Source organism: Gopherus evgoodei, chromosome 17 (genome assembly GCF_007399415.2).
Source record: "Gopherus evgoodei ecotype Sinaloan lineage chromosome 17, rGopEvg1_v1.p, whole genome shotgun sequence".
Lineage (NCBI taxonomy): Eukaryota > Metazoa > Chordata > Testudines > Testudinidae > Gopherus > Gopherus evgoodei.
The window spans coordinates 8,523,100-8,543,899 of record NC_044338.1 but is presented as its reverse complement, the minus strand read 5'-3'; the positions used below and the strand labels follow the sequence as shown (position 1 = coordinate 8,543,899).

At 41.8% G+C, this 20,800-nt stretch overlaps 1 protein-coding gene across 7 annotated transcripts in view; it reads right to left on the bottom strand.

Annotated features, from left to right (window-relative positions):
• CUEDC1 (CUE domain containing 1) overlaps window positions 1-20,800 on the bottom strand; it is a 129,167-nt gene that overhangs the window by 30,537 nt on the left and 77,830 nt on the right. For all 7 annotated transcript variants that reach the window (XM_030536563.1, XM_030536566.1, XM_030536565.1 and 4 more), the window contains 2 exons: window positions 9,096-9,734; window positions 1,669-1,796 (listed from right to left, as the gene is read on the bottom strand). In XM_030536563.1, coding sequence (XP_030392423.1) covers window positions 1,669-1,796; window positions 9,096-9,386 — 419 coding nt within the window. In that variant the 5' untranslated portion in view covers window positions 9,387-9,734. The remainder of the gene's footprint in view (window positions 1-1,668; window positions 1,797-9,095; window positions 9,735-20,800) is intronic.

Here is a 20,800-nt window from a genome sequence, read left to right as displayed (position 1 = left end):
GCAGCCACTAATAATACAAGTGGCCAAATTCAGTTCCATGTAGACAACCGAAGCGTAGCAGCTTTGCCCCAGGCCATAGAGCAGTTTTCAGTTGGAGCAAACACCAGAGACAGATGTATGAAGGACCACAGGGTCTGCTCCCCAGGAGGTTCCTGATTGTTTTTGCATCCAAGCGATATAGGAAGAGATCTTAATTTTCAGGTGTTCCTAAGGAGTGCAGCATCTCAGGTTATGGTCAAATTTTACTCCTGAGTATGTGACAACTGATTGCTAGGACATATTGAACAATGAATGAAGTCTGGCCTGAGGAATGAAGTGGGCTGTCTACATTTAAAGACATATGTGCTATTTCTATAGCCACCATCTCTGTTACTCTAGATTTTCTGACTATAAAATCTCTTTGTTTTCAGTGATGAATAGCAATAGGCTCAATGAGAGAAACCACCTGCTGTTGTTTAGATGAAACAACAGCTCACCTCTTTCAGTTAATTTTTGACATTCCATTCAATCCATGAGTTATTTTCTGGGCCTTTCAGCTGTTGGGTTTCTAGAGCTTTGCAGACATTTTCACCCAGCTGTGATCTTCATCCACCCCCTCTGGCTTTATCTCACCCAATCTTAATTAACTCTCATCAGCCCACCCCACAAGAGGCCAGCCAAAACGCAGTGGGAAGCACCATTTGTGCAGCCTCAGAATGTATCTGGTGCATCTGCCTTTCAAAAACACTGAACCTCTGGCCAAAGCAACATGGTGAAATAGAATATATGGCAGACAGCAGCAAGGACAGCGTACTGAATCATGTGCAAGCCCATCTAATTAGCAATACAGGCGAAAAGATGGTTCTTTTCCATTCATGCTAAGCTTTCTATCCTGACGGAGAAGGCTGCAGGACAGTCTCACTCCTTCTGGTGGAACATTCCATCAAAACCCACTGTGACTACAGGAAGGGTGAAAAATTTTGTGCTGCAATTGCACTAAACTTTGCTCATCCACGTTTTGATTTTCTGTCTGGTGCGGTATAGATCCAGACCCATCCTGCCCTTCCTGCAAAGATCAGACTCAAAGATAAATGGTTCCAATTTTTGCCCTCCTGTTGTAAACATCCCCACTGAGGAGGCGAGATTCCTGGAGCTGTCAGAATCCCCATCACTAGTGCTTTGCACTTCTCTTCGTTACCAGAGCCTCCTCCACAAGGAAAGTGTACACAACATCATCACTAGCCCCAAACAAAAGCAGCCTGGTGTTTCTGTTATCTGCTAGCTTGCTTCATTTTTATGAACTGGTGTTCCTAATCCTGTGGGTTTGATTCACTACCATTTCAAGCTCAGCACTGTGCCAGCCTATGTGGCCCGGCCCTCCCAACCACCCCACAGCAGCAAGCCAACATGCATAGGCTGGCATTCCCAAGCACGCTCGTATATGGATGGGAGACAAAACCTTTTGTTAAGGAAACAAATCCACTCCAGTCTATAAAAGGAAAGTACAGGCAGTGAGAGAAACATCTTGAAATGCACTTACTCCACCCCAACGGTGTCCTTTCAGAGATTCAGAGTGTGACCCCAACACTAGAGGCTCCCCATTATGGTCACCCAGAACAAGCTTGCTCCTGGCTATTTCCTGCGAGGCAGTGGACTCATGTGGGGTGGACTCCACACTGTGGCTCTTACCTGGGAGAGGGGCTCAGTGGAGCTTGTGGATACTGCCGGTCAAAGACATGCATATCATAGGCAGGGGGCGAGTAGACAGGAGGAGGCTCTTCATCCGAACTGTCAGGTTCCAGTGTCCGCTCCAAAATCTACACAAATAAATGAAGGAGAGAGAATAAAAGACAGCCACAGGTCAGCAGAGGAGAGCTTGGACAATGCAAAATACGACTAGGGAGGCCCGATCCTCTCCTCTCACATACACAGGTGTAAATCAGGAGCAACTCTATAGATGTCCATGGAGCTGCACTAGTGTAATGTCAACATGGGACCAGAATCAGGCCCATCACATACTTTACAGCAAGCTAATGTGAGGCTGCCAAACCCAGCAGTGTCCCTTTAAGACACATTGTAATAAATCAGTGGATGGGAAACTTGTAGTTATCAGAGACAACTTGACCACCTAGTGGAAAAATGGCTAGCTAAATACACATAATCTCTACTCCCTGGAGGAAAGGGTAGGGATAACATCTCTCCCATTACACAAGTTGTAGTAGGACACCAGGACTCAGGGGCCTCAGCTGATCAGTTATAGTATTTATCACTGGTGAAACTAAACAAGCAAAGCAGATACCGTACAAGCACCAGCAGGTAGGGCTGGGTGCATTTAATTTTGGTTTTTAAGAGTGTGCAACAATTCCTGCCCAAATCAAGGTCCCAAATCTTGAAAGGGCTAAGCATTCAGGGTTGGATTCTCAAAAGCACCTCACTTAGAAAGACATGAACTTCGCACACTTCGGTGATTTTGGAAATAAATCCCTCCCTCAGCAACTTCTGACTTCTATGAGAAAAGTGAGCACCTTCCAGGATCAAGCAGTTAGCATGGCAACTCCTGGCAGGCTGCTGACTGTGGCCTGAAGCGCTGCACAGTGCAGTCATTCCTAGTGTTGCCTGTATCTCTCTCCCTTGTAACTCCTTCTCCTCACAGCGTAGGGAGAGTCTGCAGTTCACACCCCGAATGGTGTGGAGGTAAGTGCATTCTCCACACCTTTGCATTGCTCTGCACGTGCAGTCCTGCACTGTGAACACAGACCCCACGAAGATGGCTGCAGCGCACTGAACTGATTTTAAACACAGGCTTATTTTTCTCTGTTAGGTGCCCAACTCCTCTGTAATCTCTTGGGGGAGGAACATGACCAGGCAAGGAGCTGCTTCTTGACCTCCTCTAAAAGTTGATGCTTCCGGTAACTGTGTCTTTAATTTGATTCTAGCTTTCTGCATCTCTCACCAGCAGTGATGTCACTTATATGAGCTGCCACTGAAGACTAAGGCATCTCGGTTCCCATCCCCACGATGCCCTCCAGGAACAGACTTCCTGATCAAAAGCTCACTGAAGTCAATGGAAGTCTTTCCTCTGACTCAGTGAGGTTTTGGTTCAGACCTCAAGTGCTTTTTAAAACAAACTGATCCAGCCACATATTTCATTGATTGAACCATGCACTCGAATGTGTGCCTGCCTCACTAATCAAACTGCAACCTGCTTCTGAACTTCTTGTATATTTTACTGACTGACCTCCAGACTGACCCATAGCCTGACCTAGGGCTAATCTACACTGGGGGGGATCGATCTAAGATACGCAACTTCAGCTACATGAATAGCGTAGCTGAAGTCTAAGTATCTTAGACTGCGTTACCTACCATCCTCACGGTGCGGGATCGATGCCCGCAGCTCCCCCTGTCGACTCCACTACCACCGTTCGCGTTGGTGGAGTTCCCAAGTCGACAGGAGCACGTTCGGGGATCAATATATTGCGTCTAGATGAGATGCGATATATCGATCCCTGAGAAATTGATTGCTACCCGCCGATACGGCCGGTAGCGAAGATGTACCCCTACTTTACAAAACCCAGTACGCTGCGTACCTTGACAACTCACATGCACTTGGGAATAGCCCTTAAACAGTTACTGGGTGCTAATGACTCAGTTCATTTAAAAAGAACAGGAGTACTTGTGGCACCATAGAGACTAACAAATTTATTTGAGCATCAGTTCATTTAGTGCTCCTTTGCAGAACAAGCAACAGAACATGAGGCCTCCTCTATCCCTAAAACTTAGGTCAAACAAACCACATGGCTCAGCGGTATGAAAAATTCACATCCCTGAGAGATGTAGTTAAGCCAACCCAAGCGCCAGTATAGACACTGCTAGGTTGACAGAAGACTACTTCTATCGACCTAACAACTGTCTCTCAAAAGGGTGGGTTTGCTATAGCAAAAGAAAAGCTCATTCCATCACTGTAGTGTCTACACTACAACGCTATAGCAGTATAGCTGCCATGCTACCGCTGTAGTGCAGACATACCCTAAGGCCTGGTCTACATTAGGAAATGAGGTCAGTATAACTATATCGCTCAGGGGCGTGGACAATCCAGTTAAACCATCCTAACCCCTGATGGACACAGCACTAGAACCTCTTGGGGAGGTGGAGTACCAATGCCAGCTGGAGATGCCCTCCCATCAGCATATGTAGCATCTTCGCTGAAGCACTACTGCTGTGCTGCTGCGGTATTTTAAGTGCAGACAAGCCCTACGTAAAATTCCACAGTGATGACTTATCTTCTCGAGCAGGGGTCACATTCTACATAAAGAGAAGTGTCAGCAGAACTGGGCTCTTGAGGTTTAGAGACCTATTTACTCTTCTGAGCTACTGTAGTTTGGTAAAGAGTCCTGTGGCACCTTAAAGACTAACAGATGTATTGGAGCATAAGCTTTCATGGGTGAATACCCACGTCGTCAGACACACGCATGACTAAGTGGTATTCACCCACAAAAGCTTATGCTCCAATGTTAGTCTTTAAGGTGCCACAGGACTCTTTGTCGCTTTTTACAGATCCAGACTAACACGGCTACCCCTCTGATACATGTAGTTTGGTAGTTTCTTAACAGATGCGGCAGCTGGGTTACTGACAAAGCCTCTCCCCTGTGGAAATATGGATTGAGATCACATATGAAAATGAATCTGAGGATAAATGAGACACTAACCACTGACATCTCTTACTCTTGTGATGGATGGTTCTCTTCAGAAAACACCCATGACTGGAATAAAATGGGGAGGAGGACGGGAGCTCAGGATTGAGATACATTGACTGAGCAATGCAGGAACCAGGACGGGAATAGCAGGAGGTGTTGCAGATCCCGATTTGAGGGGCACTGGCTGAAGTATGTAGGAGAAGAGCCTGTACAGTGCCTGCTTGCACTATTGCTGGGACAGGGCTAAGGGTAGAAGACTTTCCTTTTCAGAGGCCCTAATTTCAACCACAAAATCAGCTATAAAAAGAAATATACTTTGCTCACCTGCAAATTGCAGTGTAATATCAGTGGGTATGATGAGGAGTCCTGGACTGTTGTTAATAAACAATTTGCACTTTACATTAGAGGATCTTACATTGCCAAACTAGTATTAATTGAGTCTTCCAACTTCTCTATGTGAAGTAGATAAGTAAGAGGCCCATTGACTGTCAATGGGATTTTGGCTCCTAAGTGTCCAAATCCCTTTTGAAAATGAGATTTAAACTCCTTAATCAGTTAGGTGTTTCAACACAGGGCACAGGAATGCCTAAATACCTTTAAATATCTGGGCCTAAATGACTTGCCCAAGGTCATACAGTGATGTCAGTAGCAGAGCTAAGTGTGACTTCCCAGTCCCCTGCTTTAATCACTTGTCAATGTTACTTTGCTATAAATATCACCATGACACATCATGTTGTTAGATGTCTGTGCAGTTCTTTGGGAGCGGGGAGATGAATGTGCACCAGTGGCAGCTCCAGCTGCAAATCTTAGGTATGTAATTCTCTACAATTCTCCTCAGGGGCACATGCACTCAGAAAGGGCACTTTTAAAAGTGCCCCCCAGGCTTTGGCTGTTGCTACTAGCTTGTTACTGAAGTGCGCATGCCCTCTGGCTTTGGAGGCCCCTGCTGGAAACAGTCCACCTAGGGTTTCCCCATGGATTTCATCTGGAAGATCCAAGGGTAACTGTGAAAGAAAGGCAGGGATATTTATTTTACTTAGATATTTTTTCTATGTGAGGCAACATCCAAGATGACCCAACGGTGGAATCACCATTGGAAAGACCAAGAATCCAAGAATGAGAACATTTTCTTTTTACCTGTAGACAATTTGGAGAACACAGCCTGCTTTCTTGATGCATAATGCAGGCACAAAGCAACTGGAGACAGGATGAGGAAGGGAAGGAGGAGGATGGTGCACATGATGCCAACAGCAGACAGAATGATATGGTTAACAAGGATCGAGGCCCAAGTCACAAACAATACAGCTCTCTCCTGATTGCATGACTCCAATTACAAGAAATTAGACCCCCAGCACCTGCAAGGTCCCATTGCCTTGACATTGGAAGCCACAATTCCCTTCTTAGAAATCCTTGTCTTGTCACGTTGTTTTTAATCCATAAATAGTCAAAGAGCCTCTTGTAATCTGAAGCCAGTTTCCAGCTGCCCATTTTGCTAAGCCTGACACACATTTTGCTAAGTCTGTCCTTATCAGCTTTTGCAGGTAAAACTCTCTGCTCTCACTCTTCCTACCCACCCACCCACCATTCTTTTCTTCCTACTTTTTGTTCCTATGAAACAAAACTCATCAAAATAGAGTGAGTGGTTACACCATCAGAAAGTGCAACTGAAGCTATCAGACACATGCCTTTGCATTTTGCCACTCAACATGCCTTAAAATGTTACTTGTTCGCAGAATAACTTCATTCCAATGAGTGAGAGTTACATGCACAGTTTCCACTCTGATACGAGAGTTGCAATTCCTACAGACCCAGAGAATTCCTTCTTAAACTACTTCACCATAGTTTCTATACCTCACCATATGTTACGATAGTATGACTGGAAGTAAACATATGAAGGCCACTAGATGCGTCTGTGCTCTTGCACAAAGTTCCAGATGGCACATGTTCCCTAGTAAACAAAGTAGACAAAGCTGGAACTCAAGCTGTGTTGAAATCTGTTTGTATCTTCAGTTAATAGCTGTTTTTTTTCAATAAACACTTCCTGTTTCAGTAGCTCTCTGATTTTCTCTTGATACCCCGGGTCCTACCCACCATCCATCCAGTTATGGACTGGAAATTTGCTCACTCTGGCTAATGACACAAACTAAATGAATGCCCCATGGAATTTCCTTTCTCCATCCTCTCCCTCATGCACTCATGTCATCATTTTCTACTAAGAGGTTAAAGCAAGTAAGTGTTGGGAGTCAGAACTTTAACTCTGTTTCATTTTTATTATGGACATAGGAACATACTGCTGTTTATCGGCAGACATAGGAAAGGGATGGCTTGCTATGCCCCAGCACAGGGAACTCACCAAGTGATATTTTATATGTACATGTGATAGCCACTATCTTGGCTGACACAGGGACTGAACCAGGGAATGCCAGACCTGAAACATGAGTATCTACAGCTCAAGGTGAAGATACAGGCTCTGTAACTGGGGTCTATAACAGACTCACACTCTCTGTAAATAAGACACAGAGAAAAGTATATAACACACAATGAGCAATGTATATAACACACACTCACGTACTTCATGCTCACATGGAGGGGGAGGGAGAGCTGTAAACATGCATTAAGAGCAAACTAACCCCTCCCATAACATTTAGATGCATCCTCACTTCACCACCTTGGTTTCCTTCTAGGTCAGGGGTCGGCAACCTTTCAGAAGTGGTGTGCCGAGTCTTCATTTATTCATTCTAATTTAAGGTTTTGCGTGCCAGTCATACATTTTAACATTTTTAGAAGATCTCTTTCTATAAGTCTATAATATATAACTAAACTATTGCTGTATGTAAAGTAAATAAGGTTTTTAAAATGTTTAAGAAGCTTCATTTAAAATTAAATTAAAATGCAGAGCCTCCTAGACCGGTGGCCAGGACCTGGGGAGTGTGAGTGCCACTGAAAATCAGCTCGCGTGCCGCCTTTGGCACTCGTGCCATAGGTTGCCTACCCCTGTTCTAGGGTCATTAAGAATGAGCTATGCTGTTCCTAGTTACTTTGTTTCAATGTTTTGCCTTCTCTTTATCAGATCTTGCATTTGTCCTGCTTACAACAAAGAAATCCTGATCATAGCCACCCTTCAATCTCAAGGTACATGAGGAGCATAGAACTGAATATAGAGAATGTGTTAAACGGTGCTGACATTTCCTGTGACAATAGCATTGCAAAGCTGAGACACTTCTGCTGTGAAAACTAAGGAAATATGATGACTTCTTACTCAAAAGATTTGCTTCCTTCCTTTCTCTTTAGTGACAAATATCAGAGGGGTAGCCGTGTTAGTCTGGATCTGTAAAAGCAGCAAAGAATCCTGTGGCACCTTATAGACTAACAGACATTTTGGAGCATGAGCTTTCGTGGGTGAATACATCTGAAGAAGTGGGTATTCACCCACGAAAGCTCATGCTCCAAAACGTCTGTTAGTCTATAAGGTGCCACAGGATTCTTTGCTGCTTTTAGTGACAAAGACTCAGTTAACTCAGTTTCAAATGTAAGGCCAAACTGTGATGAGTTTTCTTGCCCTCAGCCCCAGCGTTATTGGACCAGGCACTCTAACTGCACCTTCTCATGGCATATAAGCAATGCAAAGGCTGCCAAATGCAATCAGCTTTGGTGATCACCCATCCAAGCTGCAGTTGAACCAATCACAAAGGTAAAAAAGAATGTCTATATTCTACTACCAATCCATCTAGCTCTTGAGGGACAACCTAAAAATTCAGAATACACTAACGGTAAAATCTAGCAGCAAATATGACATGAGAAAAGAGATCCCTTTAATTAATACACTGGTTGGGTATGGATCATTATACTAGTGTAATATGCACATGTACATTTCTTGAATGAGCAGACACTTCCTAAATATATATAGAGAGAAAGAATGCAACTCAAAGAATGAAGTACAATGCTCTGCACTCAGGCCCTGATACAGGAAACAGGCACATAATTGTCAAGCATATGAGTAGTCTTATTGACTTCATTGTATTTATATTGAACCGGAAGTTTAAATGTGTGAAGTCAATGTATTTGCACACAGGCACATGATTTCAGTGGGACCAGGCACATGTTTAAAAGTTAAGTGTGTGCTCAAATGCATTGCTGAATTGGAGCCTAATACAGTGCCTTTCATCTAAGGATATCATGGTGTTTTAAAACACTGGTTAATAAAACCACACTGTAAAGCGGGACAGTATTATAATCACTGTACAGGTGGGGAAACTGAAGTATATTGAGGCTAAATTGCTTGCCCAAGGTCACACAGGAAACGCCGATAAGAGAACCCAGGAGTCCAACCATACAGTCCCTGTCTATAAACAAGAACTCCAATCCTTCTCCTGGATGCCAGTGAACAAAACCCATGCAAGGTGCGGGGGTAATGAATGTTACCTCTGGGGAAATACTGTCATCTGAGTCCGAGCTGTCATCATAACCGCTGCCGTCTAAATTCATCTGTAAGAGCTGGTCAATGGTGGCGTCCACAGCTCCATTGTTAGCCCTCAAAACACATTCAATAATGTCATAATCCATATTGGGGAACATAGTCTTGAAATCCTCCATGGCCTGGTTGAATTCCAGCCGTCGCACCTGCCTGGTGGGCCGGCTGTTGTTGAGTTCCTGGGCGGAAGAGCTATTCCTCGAGCTGCCATTGCTGCTGCTCCGCCGGAACAGGCTTGTCATTTTTGAGAACTGTTTTTGAAAAATGTTTAATCTTTTAAAACCTACTTTAGAAATGTAAAAAAAAAAAAAAAAGAGAGAGAGACTATAAATCCTAGGTGAGGAAGAGGTGGGAGTAGTGGGCACCGTCTGCCAGCTTTGTGGTCAAGAAGCTACATAGCCATCCTTTAACGCTATTGCCCAGGTATCCAGCACACAAAGAGGAGACATTCAGGATGCCTCAGCAGAAGAGCAGGAATTGCTGTGCCAACATGGAGGGGCCTGGTTCCAAGCAGTTCTCCACTGGGGTCCTGTGCAGGACAGGTTTTCAGCAACACGACAAACTCCTGAGACACTGGAGCATAATGTAACCTGGGAACAAGAAACAAAAACACACTTGGAACAGAATCATGGGGAAAACAGATCAGAAAGTTTTTTTTAATAGAAAGAAGGGGGGTTTGGTGGAAAGATGTGGACTTCCCTTTAAATATTTCAGGAAGCTTGTCAAAAATTATCTTGAAATCACTGCGGGAGAGGGAGAGAGAGAATGTGTGAAGCACCTGGTTTTCAGTAAATGAAACATTTCAAAAAAATGTCAAGAATGTTTCTGATCAAAATTTTGATTTAAAAAAATAAGTGAAAATGGGTGTGTTTTCCAAGCCTCTACAGGGAAATAACACAATTAAAAAAAAACAAAAAATAACCCCTTCAGCTCTGACCAGCTCCATTCATAGCACACATAGGGCATTTACACTTTGTATGTTTATTCTGCTTGGCCAGTAGCAAGGCCATGGAGCTTAACAAACAGTATCACAGTGGTTAAAGACTGTTTGTACCTACTAGCTGCTAATTACCTATTATCCTGTCAAAAGGTCTAAGGCAGGAGACAGTTCCCAGGATAGAATAGGACGCTGCATATATTAAACTAATTCTACATTCTACCTTAGCCACATTAAGTACAGATAATAAGCAGACTTATCTCAAGTACCAAGCAGGAGTGAAACAAAGCTGGAAATGGGGCCTAGGTCTGCCAAAACTTTGGACACATCTCTCCGGGCAAAGAAATACAACTGGTATGCAGATACCATGGTAATGGGCATCGGTAGACAGAGAAATATACTTTTACCTTCTAAGCTGGGAGGAAAAGCATGACTAAACAGACCACAATTGTGTTTTTGTGTCTGTCAAGTTCTGGCTTCCAGTGCCATTCTAACCACTAAGCCACACATTCTCCCTAAACAGCACAAGGTTGTATTTTCAAATATTTATTAACATTTCACAGCGACTAAGCAGACATGTTTATATGGCACTTATGGAAACGAACACAGTTTTCTGCAGAGGGAGCTTCAGAGGGAGATTTTAAAACTGTCGAACATGTGTATAAACACAAGCACTTGGATTTGCTACTGAGAAAGAGCAGTTCAGTGTTCTCATTCAGAACAAGAACCACAAAAAGAACCAGCGTCACCACAATTCGGATAACACATTGCCTTACTCCCCTTTCCAAGTCATCATATCTATCTTCTGGCGCGGTTATAAATTCTTCTTTAATAAATCCCTCCCTTGCACATTAGAAATTCATGGGAATAACAGCTCTAAAGGGAGGAGGTTAGTCTGCTTTTTAAAAAGGAACTATTGGATTCCCTATCAAAGGAACACGATAGCTTCCAAAAGAACGTGTCCAGAAAAAAAAACCTGTGCAGCCAATCATTCATTGTTATTCACATTACAGTAGCACACAGAAGCCCAAGTCACGGACTCGGGACTCTGATGTCCTAGGCACTGTACAAACATAGAACAAAAAGATGGCCTCTGCCCCAAAGGGCTTACCATCTAAACAAACAACAACAACAACGGCATTTTCTACCCCAAAGAGTTACAATCTAAAGAAAAACATTCAAAATTTCCAGCTGCAGTGTTATTATTTATATAGAATTGCCTCTCTAAACAAAGTAAGTAAAACCAACTTTGACAATTTCAGAACAGCAGATAAACACTTTGCAAACACGGCAAATCAAACATTGGGAAAAGTCACCAAATCCAAGATTCACTTTAAAACATAAACTAGGACCGTCAATTAATCGCAGTTAACTCAAAAAATTTAATCGCTATTAATCGCCATTTTAATTGCACTAATAAACAATACCATTTGAAATGTATTAAATATTTTGGATGTTTTTCTACATTTTCAAATATATTGATATCCATTACAACGCAGAATACAAACTGTACAGTCCACACTATATATTATTTTTATTTGCACTATAAAAGTGATAAACAAAATAAATAGTATTTTTCAGTTCACCTCCTACAAGTACTATAGTGTAATCTCTTTATTGTGAAAGCGCAACTTACAAATGTAGATTTTTTTTTTTTGTTACATAACTGTACTCAAAAATCAAAACAATGTAAAATTTCAGAGCCTACAAGTCCACTCAGTCCTACTTCTTGTGCGGCTATTCACTAAGAGAAGCAAGTTCGTTTACATTTACGGGAGATAATGCTGACCATTTATTTACAATGTCACCTGAAAGTGAGAACAGACGTTCACATGGCACTTCTGTAGCCAGCATTGCAAGTATTTACATGCCAGATATGCTAAACATTCATATGCCCCTTCATGCTTTGGCCACCATTCCAAAGGACATGCTTCCATGCTGATGATGCTCGTTAAAAAAAAAAGTGTTAATTACATTTGTGACTAAACTCCCTGGGGGAGAATTATATGTCTCCTGCTCTGTGTTTTACCTGCATTCTGCCATATATTTCATGTTATAGCAGTCTCAGATGATGACCCAGCATGTTGTTCGTTTTAAGAACACTTTCACTGCAAATCTGACAAAATGTAAAGAAGGTACCAATGTGAGATTTCTAAAGATAGCTACAGCGCTCAACCCAAGATTTAAGAATCTGAAGTGCTTCCAAAATCTGATTGGGATGGGGTGTGGAGCATGCTTTCAGAAGTCTTAAAAGAGCAACACTCCGATGCGGAACTTATAGAAACCCAAACCATTAAAAAAGAAAATCAACCTTCTGCTGGTAGCATCTGATTCAGATGATGAAAATGAACATGCACTGATCTGCACTGCTTTGGATCGTTATCAAGCAGAATCTGTCATCAGCATGGACATATGAATGTTTAGCACATTTGGCACGTAAATATTTTGCAACACACGCTACAATAGTGCCATGTGGACGCCTGTTCTCACTTTCAGGTAACACTGTAAACAGGAAGTGGGCAGCATTATGTCCTGCAAATGTAAACAAAACTTGTTTGTCTGAGTGATTGGCTGAACAAGAAGTGGACTGAGTGGACTTGTAGGCTCTAAAGTTTTACATTGTTTTGTTTTTTAATGCTTTTATTTTTTGTACATAAAATTTAACATTTGTAAGTTCAACTTTCATGATAAAAGATTGCACTACAGTACTTGTATTAAGTGCATTGAAAAATACTATTTCTTTTATTTTTACAGTGCAAATATTTACAATAAATAAAGTGAGCACTGTGCATTTTGCATTCTCTGTTGTATTTGAAATCAGGATATTTGAAAATGAGGAAAACCTCCAAAAATATTTATATAAAATAGTATTCTATTATTAACAGCATGATTAACTGTGTGATTAATCATGATTAATCTTTTAATCGCTTGACTGCCCTACCATAAACAGATTATATAGCTCCCGCCTTTCATTTAGAGACACAGGGCCAAATTCATCTCTAGATTAACTCCACTGATTAACAGACTTACACCAAGGACAATTTTGGTCCATAATATACATTTTCAAAGGCTTTTTCTTAATTGGCATGTGGAGAGTTCAAGACAACTGTTCAGAAATTGTATTTAATTACTAAAGAACCCAAATTCAATTATTTTAAAATAAAAATGTCAGAAGGACCTTAGCAAAACATCATGTAATCAGATTCAAAACCATTAGGCAGAGCAATAACCTCCTAAGTCATCCATGCATAACTATTCGATTATCATGTGTATGTATTATGCACGAAAGTTATGTTCCTCATACTAACCAATTCATGTTAGCAATAAAGCTTCAGGCTTTTACACCTTGAGTTATTCCAAGCAAGTTAATAGGCTGCACAGAGTAACCCAGTATCCAAGCAAAGAACAATGACAATGCAGTAGTGATCCCTCCAGGGAACTGTACTAAGCCCTGCAGAAACATTAGATGGATGCACTTAATTTTGCATTTCTGTTTGAAGTCTCTTTTTAGAACAATGCCCTGTTCTGTCAGTGATGCCTCATAGGAGCACTCTGTTTAGTAAGCATTCTGGAGTGCACCCATGTCCCCCTCTTCTTCCATCTTATTTTGTATTCTGCATTGTAATTGAAATCAATATATTTTGAAAATATAGAGAAACATCCAAAAATATTTACAATATATTTAAATTCATATTCTGTTATTGTTTAACAGTGCAATGACCCCAGTTCGTCCCCGACTCCACTACTTGCTTCCTGTCTTTAACCTGGTGCCTAACCCTGACTTCCTGGTATCCTGACCTGGCTCAAACCCAATTCCATTACATGTCTCCTGCCTGCAACTCAGTGCCTGACTCCAACTTCCTAATACCCTACTTGGCTTCACCCTAACTCCATGACATGTCTCCTTATCACAGCTTGATAACTGACCAGTGCACGGTGGCCACCCTCAGCCTGGCCTTGACATCTAGCTCTGTAGCTGTGTGACACGATCCATATTGGGGGAGGGGGGGGTAGAGACGACGACACATTTTCCAACACTGGATTCAGGGTAGTGGGGGCCTTGCTGTCTTTGGCATCCAATGACAAATGCAATACTTCTATTTCTCCAAGGTTGGTGGTTGTAGGGAGTTGCGGGTTCCGATCCAGCAGGCAGACAGTGTGTAGGGGCAAGGTAGGTGGGTTGGGTGGGGAAGCGGGCAGCAACCTTGTATGTTGGTAACCTGAGGTCACTGCAAACAGAATTGCCATCAATCCATCGAACATGTTATATAGTAACAGTAATAAAATAAATTATACGACATTCACATTGTACAAATGGGGAAGCGAAAACATGGAGAAAGGAAAGTGACTTGCCCAATGGCAAGGCTGGAAACAGAACCCGGATCTCCCAGCTCCAGATCCTTTGCCTCTCTCCAAACATAATATGAAAGGACAGGGAGGTGCCAATATGACTCATGAGGAATATCAGTAGAACTTCCCGTATCACATTACTACTCAATCAAGTTCTGCTCCCAACCAACCTGCCCTACCTAACCTACCCACAACAAACTTTCCCTGAATTCTGGCCCAATATATCAGGTTAACAGCAGGGCTCTGAAAATCAGGGTTTATGTAGGGAAAGTAAGAAGGATGTTTTGTTATAAAGTTGTTCGGGTCATCAGTGCAGACAGCAGTACACACCACATCCTCACCCAGTGTCTGATAGGTCAGCCAGTGTTCACTGAATCTCACATCAAAGCACCTCGCCTTGACCAATACAAGCTGTATCCTGCACAGGTCGTTGGAGAGAGATGTTCTTACTGTAAACAAGCTTTTCTACATGAGAAAGCACTTATTACTGGGCAAAGCCAGACATGCGTTAACTGTGACATTTCACAAATGTATTCCTCTGCTGGATTTCCTCCTGCTTTTTTAATTTAACATGCTGGGATTTTTTCATTTCTCACATTCCACCAGATTTATTAATTAGTCTTCCACCTACGCTAGGACAACAAGAGCATTCGGTCTTGTTAATGTTGCTGGTTTATGCTGCATATATAGGACACTTTTCCATTAGTTCTTTGAAAAGAAAGGTCTCTGTTTGGATTTTTTTTTTTTTAAATGGTTAATGTCTCCTCAGACTGTTGCTCTAAATCCATCCTAAACTAATTTGTTGCCTTTCCAAACCAAGGCAGAGATCCTGCAACGAGAACTATTTAGAAGAATTCCCTACACCCACATTGATCCAACTGCAGGATTGGGGCCTAAAATTATGACACACCTATTAATTATTATTAATGGACCAGGACCCCACTGTCCTAGGTACTCTACAAACACAGAACAAAAAGACAGTCTCTGAGCCAAACACTTAACAGTGTAAATAGTACAAGAGACAACAGATTCATACAAATAGTCTGAGAGGGAAACAATGCAACAATATTATCAGCATGATACACTAGCAGCCTAGTTGTTGTCAAGTTTTTTTCTAGGGGTTCATGGCAGAGAACAGAGAGATCCTGATGTTAATTTCAATGAGAGTTAAGAGCCACTCAGCATCTTACAGGGCTTAGCCTATACTTTGCAACTTCTACTCAAAAAATGAAAAGAGCTTGACAACTCACAAGCATTACATCTGAAGTATTTTGCACATGGGGAAACTGAGGTAAAAAATTTAAGGGACTTGATATAGACTCACTGTGTGATCTCAGGCAGAGCCAGGAATGAAACCCAGCCCTTATGCCTTCCATTTCCTTGCATTAGCCACTAGACCATATTTCCTTCCCTTTGTTCGTTCAAAGGCATTAAGTCATGAAACTGTAGACAGAACCCAGGCCTGCATGTTTGGTTGTTAACCTGTTGAACATGTAGCAGCTACTAAGAGGCCTGTCCTGCTTCACCATCTAATTATCTGACTCCCTAAAACAGCGAAGTACCATGGTGCATAATCCCAAGAGAGTGGAATTCCTTTGTCAGAGAAACCGTGGTAACCGGTGAGGAAACATACATTTTCTGTGTTACATTCTGGCTCCTGGCTCCCCTTCATACTTACATTTTATTTTAAACTACCGAGACAGTCACAAAGAGAGATTGAGTGCAGTCCAGAAAACCTAATGTGCTGATTAGATAAAAATACCTATTACAGATGTTTCCAAAAGTAATGAATACTGAAGAGAAATAAAAGCAGTGGTGAGCCAGGATATCAGCCATGAGGTAGTAACTACACAGAGTGCTACAAACACTTTGATCTCTCAAGTCAAACAACAAGAAAATATCTCATTGGTGCTCCCACCTGCTAGGCTGATGATATCACGTCAATTCACATTATAAGCCAACACATGATCATTATGCTTTCCTGATGTTGGTGAAAGAAAGGAAAAAACAAACAACAACAGAGTCTTTTTAAACTCATCTCAGAAAAAAACTGAATTGGTGGAAGCCTCTTCTTCATGAATTGATTACTAACCTCTGACCAGGGAAGAACAGCAATCTAGCAATGACCCTACTGACACCTGCGGTTAAACTGTGCGAATTCTGCAAGGGATCTTGTGTGCTATTCTGATCACCCCATGAGATACAAAGAAGGCCATTCAAAAACATGGCAGCTTAATATAAAGAACAGCTTTTTAAAGACAAAAATGCAATTGCTACAGTCTTAGAACCTCAATATTCCAAATATTTTATAAAAGAGAGGGTCTTTTTTGGTTACTTGCTTACCAGAACTCAGTGGTTGTCAATGGAATTGATCCTACAGGACAAGTGGAATTTTAAGCACCTAGAACCACACAAAGAAAGAGCAAGTGACCTCCATTGATTGGGTGTTAGTCTGCTCTTTGGACAACAAGGGAACTCTACAGCTTGGTTTATACTCCATGGCAAAATGCATATGAATATGTCACTTGAAGGTACATTCAGACCACACTAGCCACTGCTTATGATTCATCTAGTCAATTGCTAGTCTTCTTACACTGGGCCAAATCCCATGTCCTTACTAAATCTCTGATCCCAACATTTGTGGCCACAGTCTGCCCACATGGAACAACTTGTCAGACAGAGACCTCAGGATTTACACATTCCTTACTAGGACATAACTCCCATTCAAGTCAGTATTTAGCCCCCAGCTTAGGAAAACGTTCCTGTTCAGGAAGGAAGCCCAAGCACATGTTTACTTTACAATGCAGTCAATGACACTGTAGCATATGCTTAAAGTGAAGCATCTTGTCTGAATTTTTTAAAAATTGTCTTTCTGAGCTTGTTTCTGTAAAAAGGGGCCCAGTGGTAAACTCTTTATTTTAAATGCATCTTAAACAAAACCAGTTGATATTATCTGTCTTTGTCATATAGGGGCATCTAATTTAGTATCCTTTAAAAATGGCAGTAAGTTATGAGGTTTAGCCTTGTTTAAAAGATGCTATGCCTGATGCAACTGTGAAAGGTCATTTAGTAAGCAGAGGAAGGATAAAACAAGCCCTACTCACTACCTTTCTAACCTATATGGTATTGCAGGGGGGGAATTATTTTTGGGAACTTCTATGGTCTGTGCTAAACAAGAGATCAGACTAGATGACAACAATGGTCCTTTCTGGCCCTAGAATCTATGAATTGCTGCATGCCTAATACTATCGGTGCGCAGATAAATTATTTACATTGTGCTAGAGGTCCCTGCTCAGAGGTGCTTACAGTCTAATTTTACTTTAGATGGCTCTTCCCTTTCCATGTGTGTGTGAAATCTACCATGGTCACAGACCTATGCACCCTTTTTTGGTGGTTTAATTTGTGCATAATTTGTGTACTGGCCCTCTGCACAGGGGGGAACGACACCCTCTGGGAGGAGCCTGAAAGCATCCTAGTATGTTGCTTTATATGTGAAGAACACAGGCTCAATATTCCAAGTGCCCAAAGAGTCCATTGATTTCAGTTGGGTGCTCACCACTACTCAAAATCAGGCCCCATGTCAGCAAGAGACCAAGTCAGCTTGTTCTAATATCAATTATTCCTTTCCAAGGTAGCTGTTAGTCAACATGATATGGGAGACTGGGACAATTCATCTAAATTATAGTCCATGGTGAATAGCATGTCTAAATGCAGTAACGGACTGAATAATTGAAAGCTTCTGGTCAGAATATTTTTAAAATTAGGTATGTATACAATATGCTACATGTCAACAAGACTCCACGGCATGTCTTGGTTTGAACAACACTAAAGGATTGCGGTGTTCAGCTATTTCCAAAACCATGGATGACACAATACGCTGTAGTTTGGAAAAAGTTTGCTCTGAAGTCTGTTTCACTCTGTCAGTGACGCCTTTGAAGAGAAGTATTAGAGCAGAGATGATACATTTTAACCACAGATTTGTGCCTTTTCCCTCATGTGCCCCTAAGTTTATATATGTACAGGGACACAATTTGCAGTGATGATAATCATGGTTGATTTACTGTAAATCCATTAAAATATCTTTCTTTATTAGCCCGTGCACTTCAACAGTACCTGTTATCAGAGAATTTCAAACCACTTTACAGATACGGATTAATTTAAGATCACAACAAACTCTCTATGAGGTAGGTGAGATCTTTATCTTTACCGATAGTTATTTTGGGGTATTTCCTCATATTCTGTTTGTTGACACTTCTTTATATCGCTTGTTTGTTGACAGTCTTCTTTGAATTTCATGTTTAGGAGCAAGTACAGTAAAAGAATATTTGGAAATATTGAACGCAAACCAGCTAGACTGGATGACAGGAATCAGAGGTTCTTAGAATTACTGCACTACTGATCATTATTTTTGTAAAGTCAATGAAGCATTGGGGAGATGCCAGGAGGTTAGAGAAAGTCAAAGGTTATGCTGATTTTCAAAAAAGTAAAGATGAGCGCTCTTGTCCATTACCAGCCTAACTGCTTTCTCATGTAAAATAATGGAACGAATAAAAGAAAAAACACACTCACTGAACAGCTGGAAAACAACGCGCAATAAGCAGTATAGGTTTTTACAGCTTCAGTGGAAACATTCAGACGCAGAAAGTGGACATTTTTACGTACTCAAATGCTACAGTTTGTGATTCAGGAAATCATATGGTGTGATATTATTTGGTAGCTAGAGCTAGGTACTGAAAGTCAGAACTTCTGAGTTCTGTTCCACTGTCTCACCATGGACAAGTCATCTGGGCTGAGATTTTAAAATTCACCTTAGGGGATCTGGACACCCAAATCTCATTAAAATTAATCCCACTAATAAACCTCAGCCTTAGCTTCTCTATGCCTCAGGCTACCCATTTATAACATCAGGATTGTAACTCTTATCTACCCATTGTCCAATCATTTGGGGACCTCAAAAATTCTTTACAAACTTTTATTATATCCCTATTTTACAGGCAGAGAAAGCAAGGTACACAGGAATTACATCACCAAAAGAGTCAGTGACAAAGACGGCAGTGAAACCCAGGAGTTATGGCTCCCAGATACCTAAGTACTAATCATTAGACAGTACTGCCTCCTACATTCCCTTCCTCCCCCAGATATGTCCTACTTGGCAGTAAAGAACCTGGCCTATAGGTCACTGTATCCAGCCTGTTAACCTGACTCAGAGAACAATATGGACAAATTATGCATTACCTATAAACCCTCCAAAGCCTTAGCATCACAGAGAAGCTGAGGTTGGGGGACAGCTATATACCAGATTCACTAGTGAACAGTGGAGAGATATTAATCTAATGGCAGATTATATTCAATTACGGGAATGTCTAAAAGTGCTGGGGAACCAGTTTTTCGAGCTCCTCAAAGAACAAACAATTCTCCTGGGGCTGTTTGCATCCGACTCTAAGTGCCACTATGTGCTGACGAATGAGAGCTTTAATAACGCAGAGCGAGAGCATCTGTTATGGCCCTGCAGGCCATCTGAAGTGGCGGGGAAGTGAGACAGCTCCTTTTCACCATCTCTCAGCCTCCAGTTGCACGGGCTTTTGCATCTGCCAGGCAGGAAAGGCACAGGGCACCCAGAGGAGAGGGAAATGAAACATACCAAAGGCATTTGAGAAGAAATGGAGTGCACAAAGACAGCGCCGCGTTAAGGGGGCAGGACACATCTCAGCTCAGGTTCACATGACAATAGGGTTGAACAGCTGGGCAGAATGGTACGAGAAAAATCTGTGAAACATTGGGAAAAAACCTCTCTTCTCCCAAAATCCCCCAAACAGCACTTAATGCAGCAAAACAAACCCATGGAAATAACTTTGGATCAGGAAAGAAAATAAACCTGTGAGGGTTTTTACATAAGGTTTCATTAACTTGGTGAAGGAGGGTACCCTGATTAGACTTAATGGGATAGAATTTACCATTGGAGTCAAAGGGGTTACTCCAGGAATGAACTCAGCCCAATAATAATACTTTGTAGTTCCATAGAGTATTTCATCCAACTATCTCAGAGTGCTTTACAAACAGCGATTAACTCATGAAGTTCATGTTCTTACAGCCATTCACAGGTGGGGAAACTGAGACTAAGAAAGGTTAATCAACTTGCCCAAGGCCACATGGTGAGTCAGTGGCAGAGACAAGGGCCCTGTCTCCAAGTCTTCTGCTCTAAGCATTGGAGCAGCAAATCCTAGAGCACAAGGAACTGTTCTGTCACCTCAAAGTGTAGGGGCAAAGCAACAGACAATAGCCCCAAGCTTCAAAAGCCTCCAAATTAGCCTGCTCTCAACAAACTTCTCCTACTGTCCCATACCCTTTGAACCCTCACTCCACCCACTT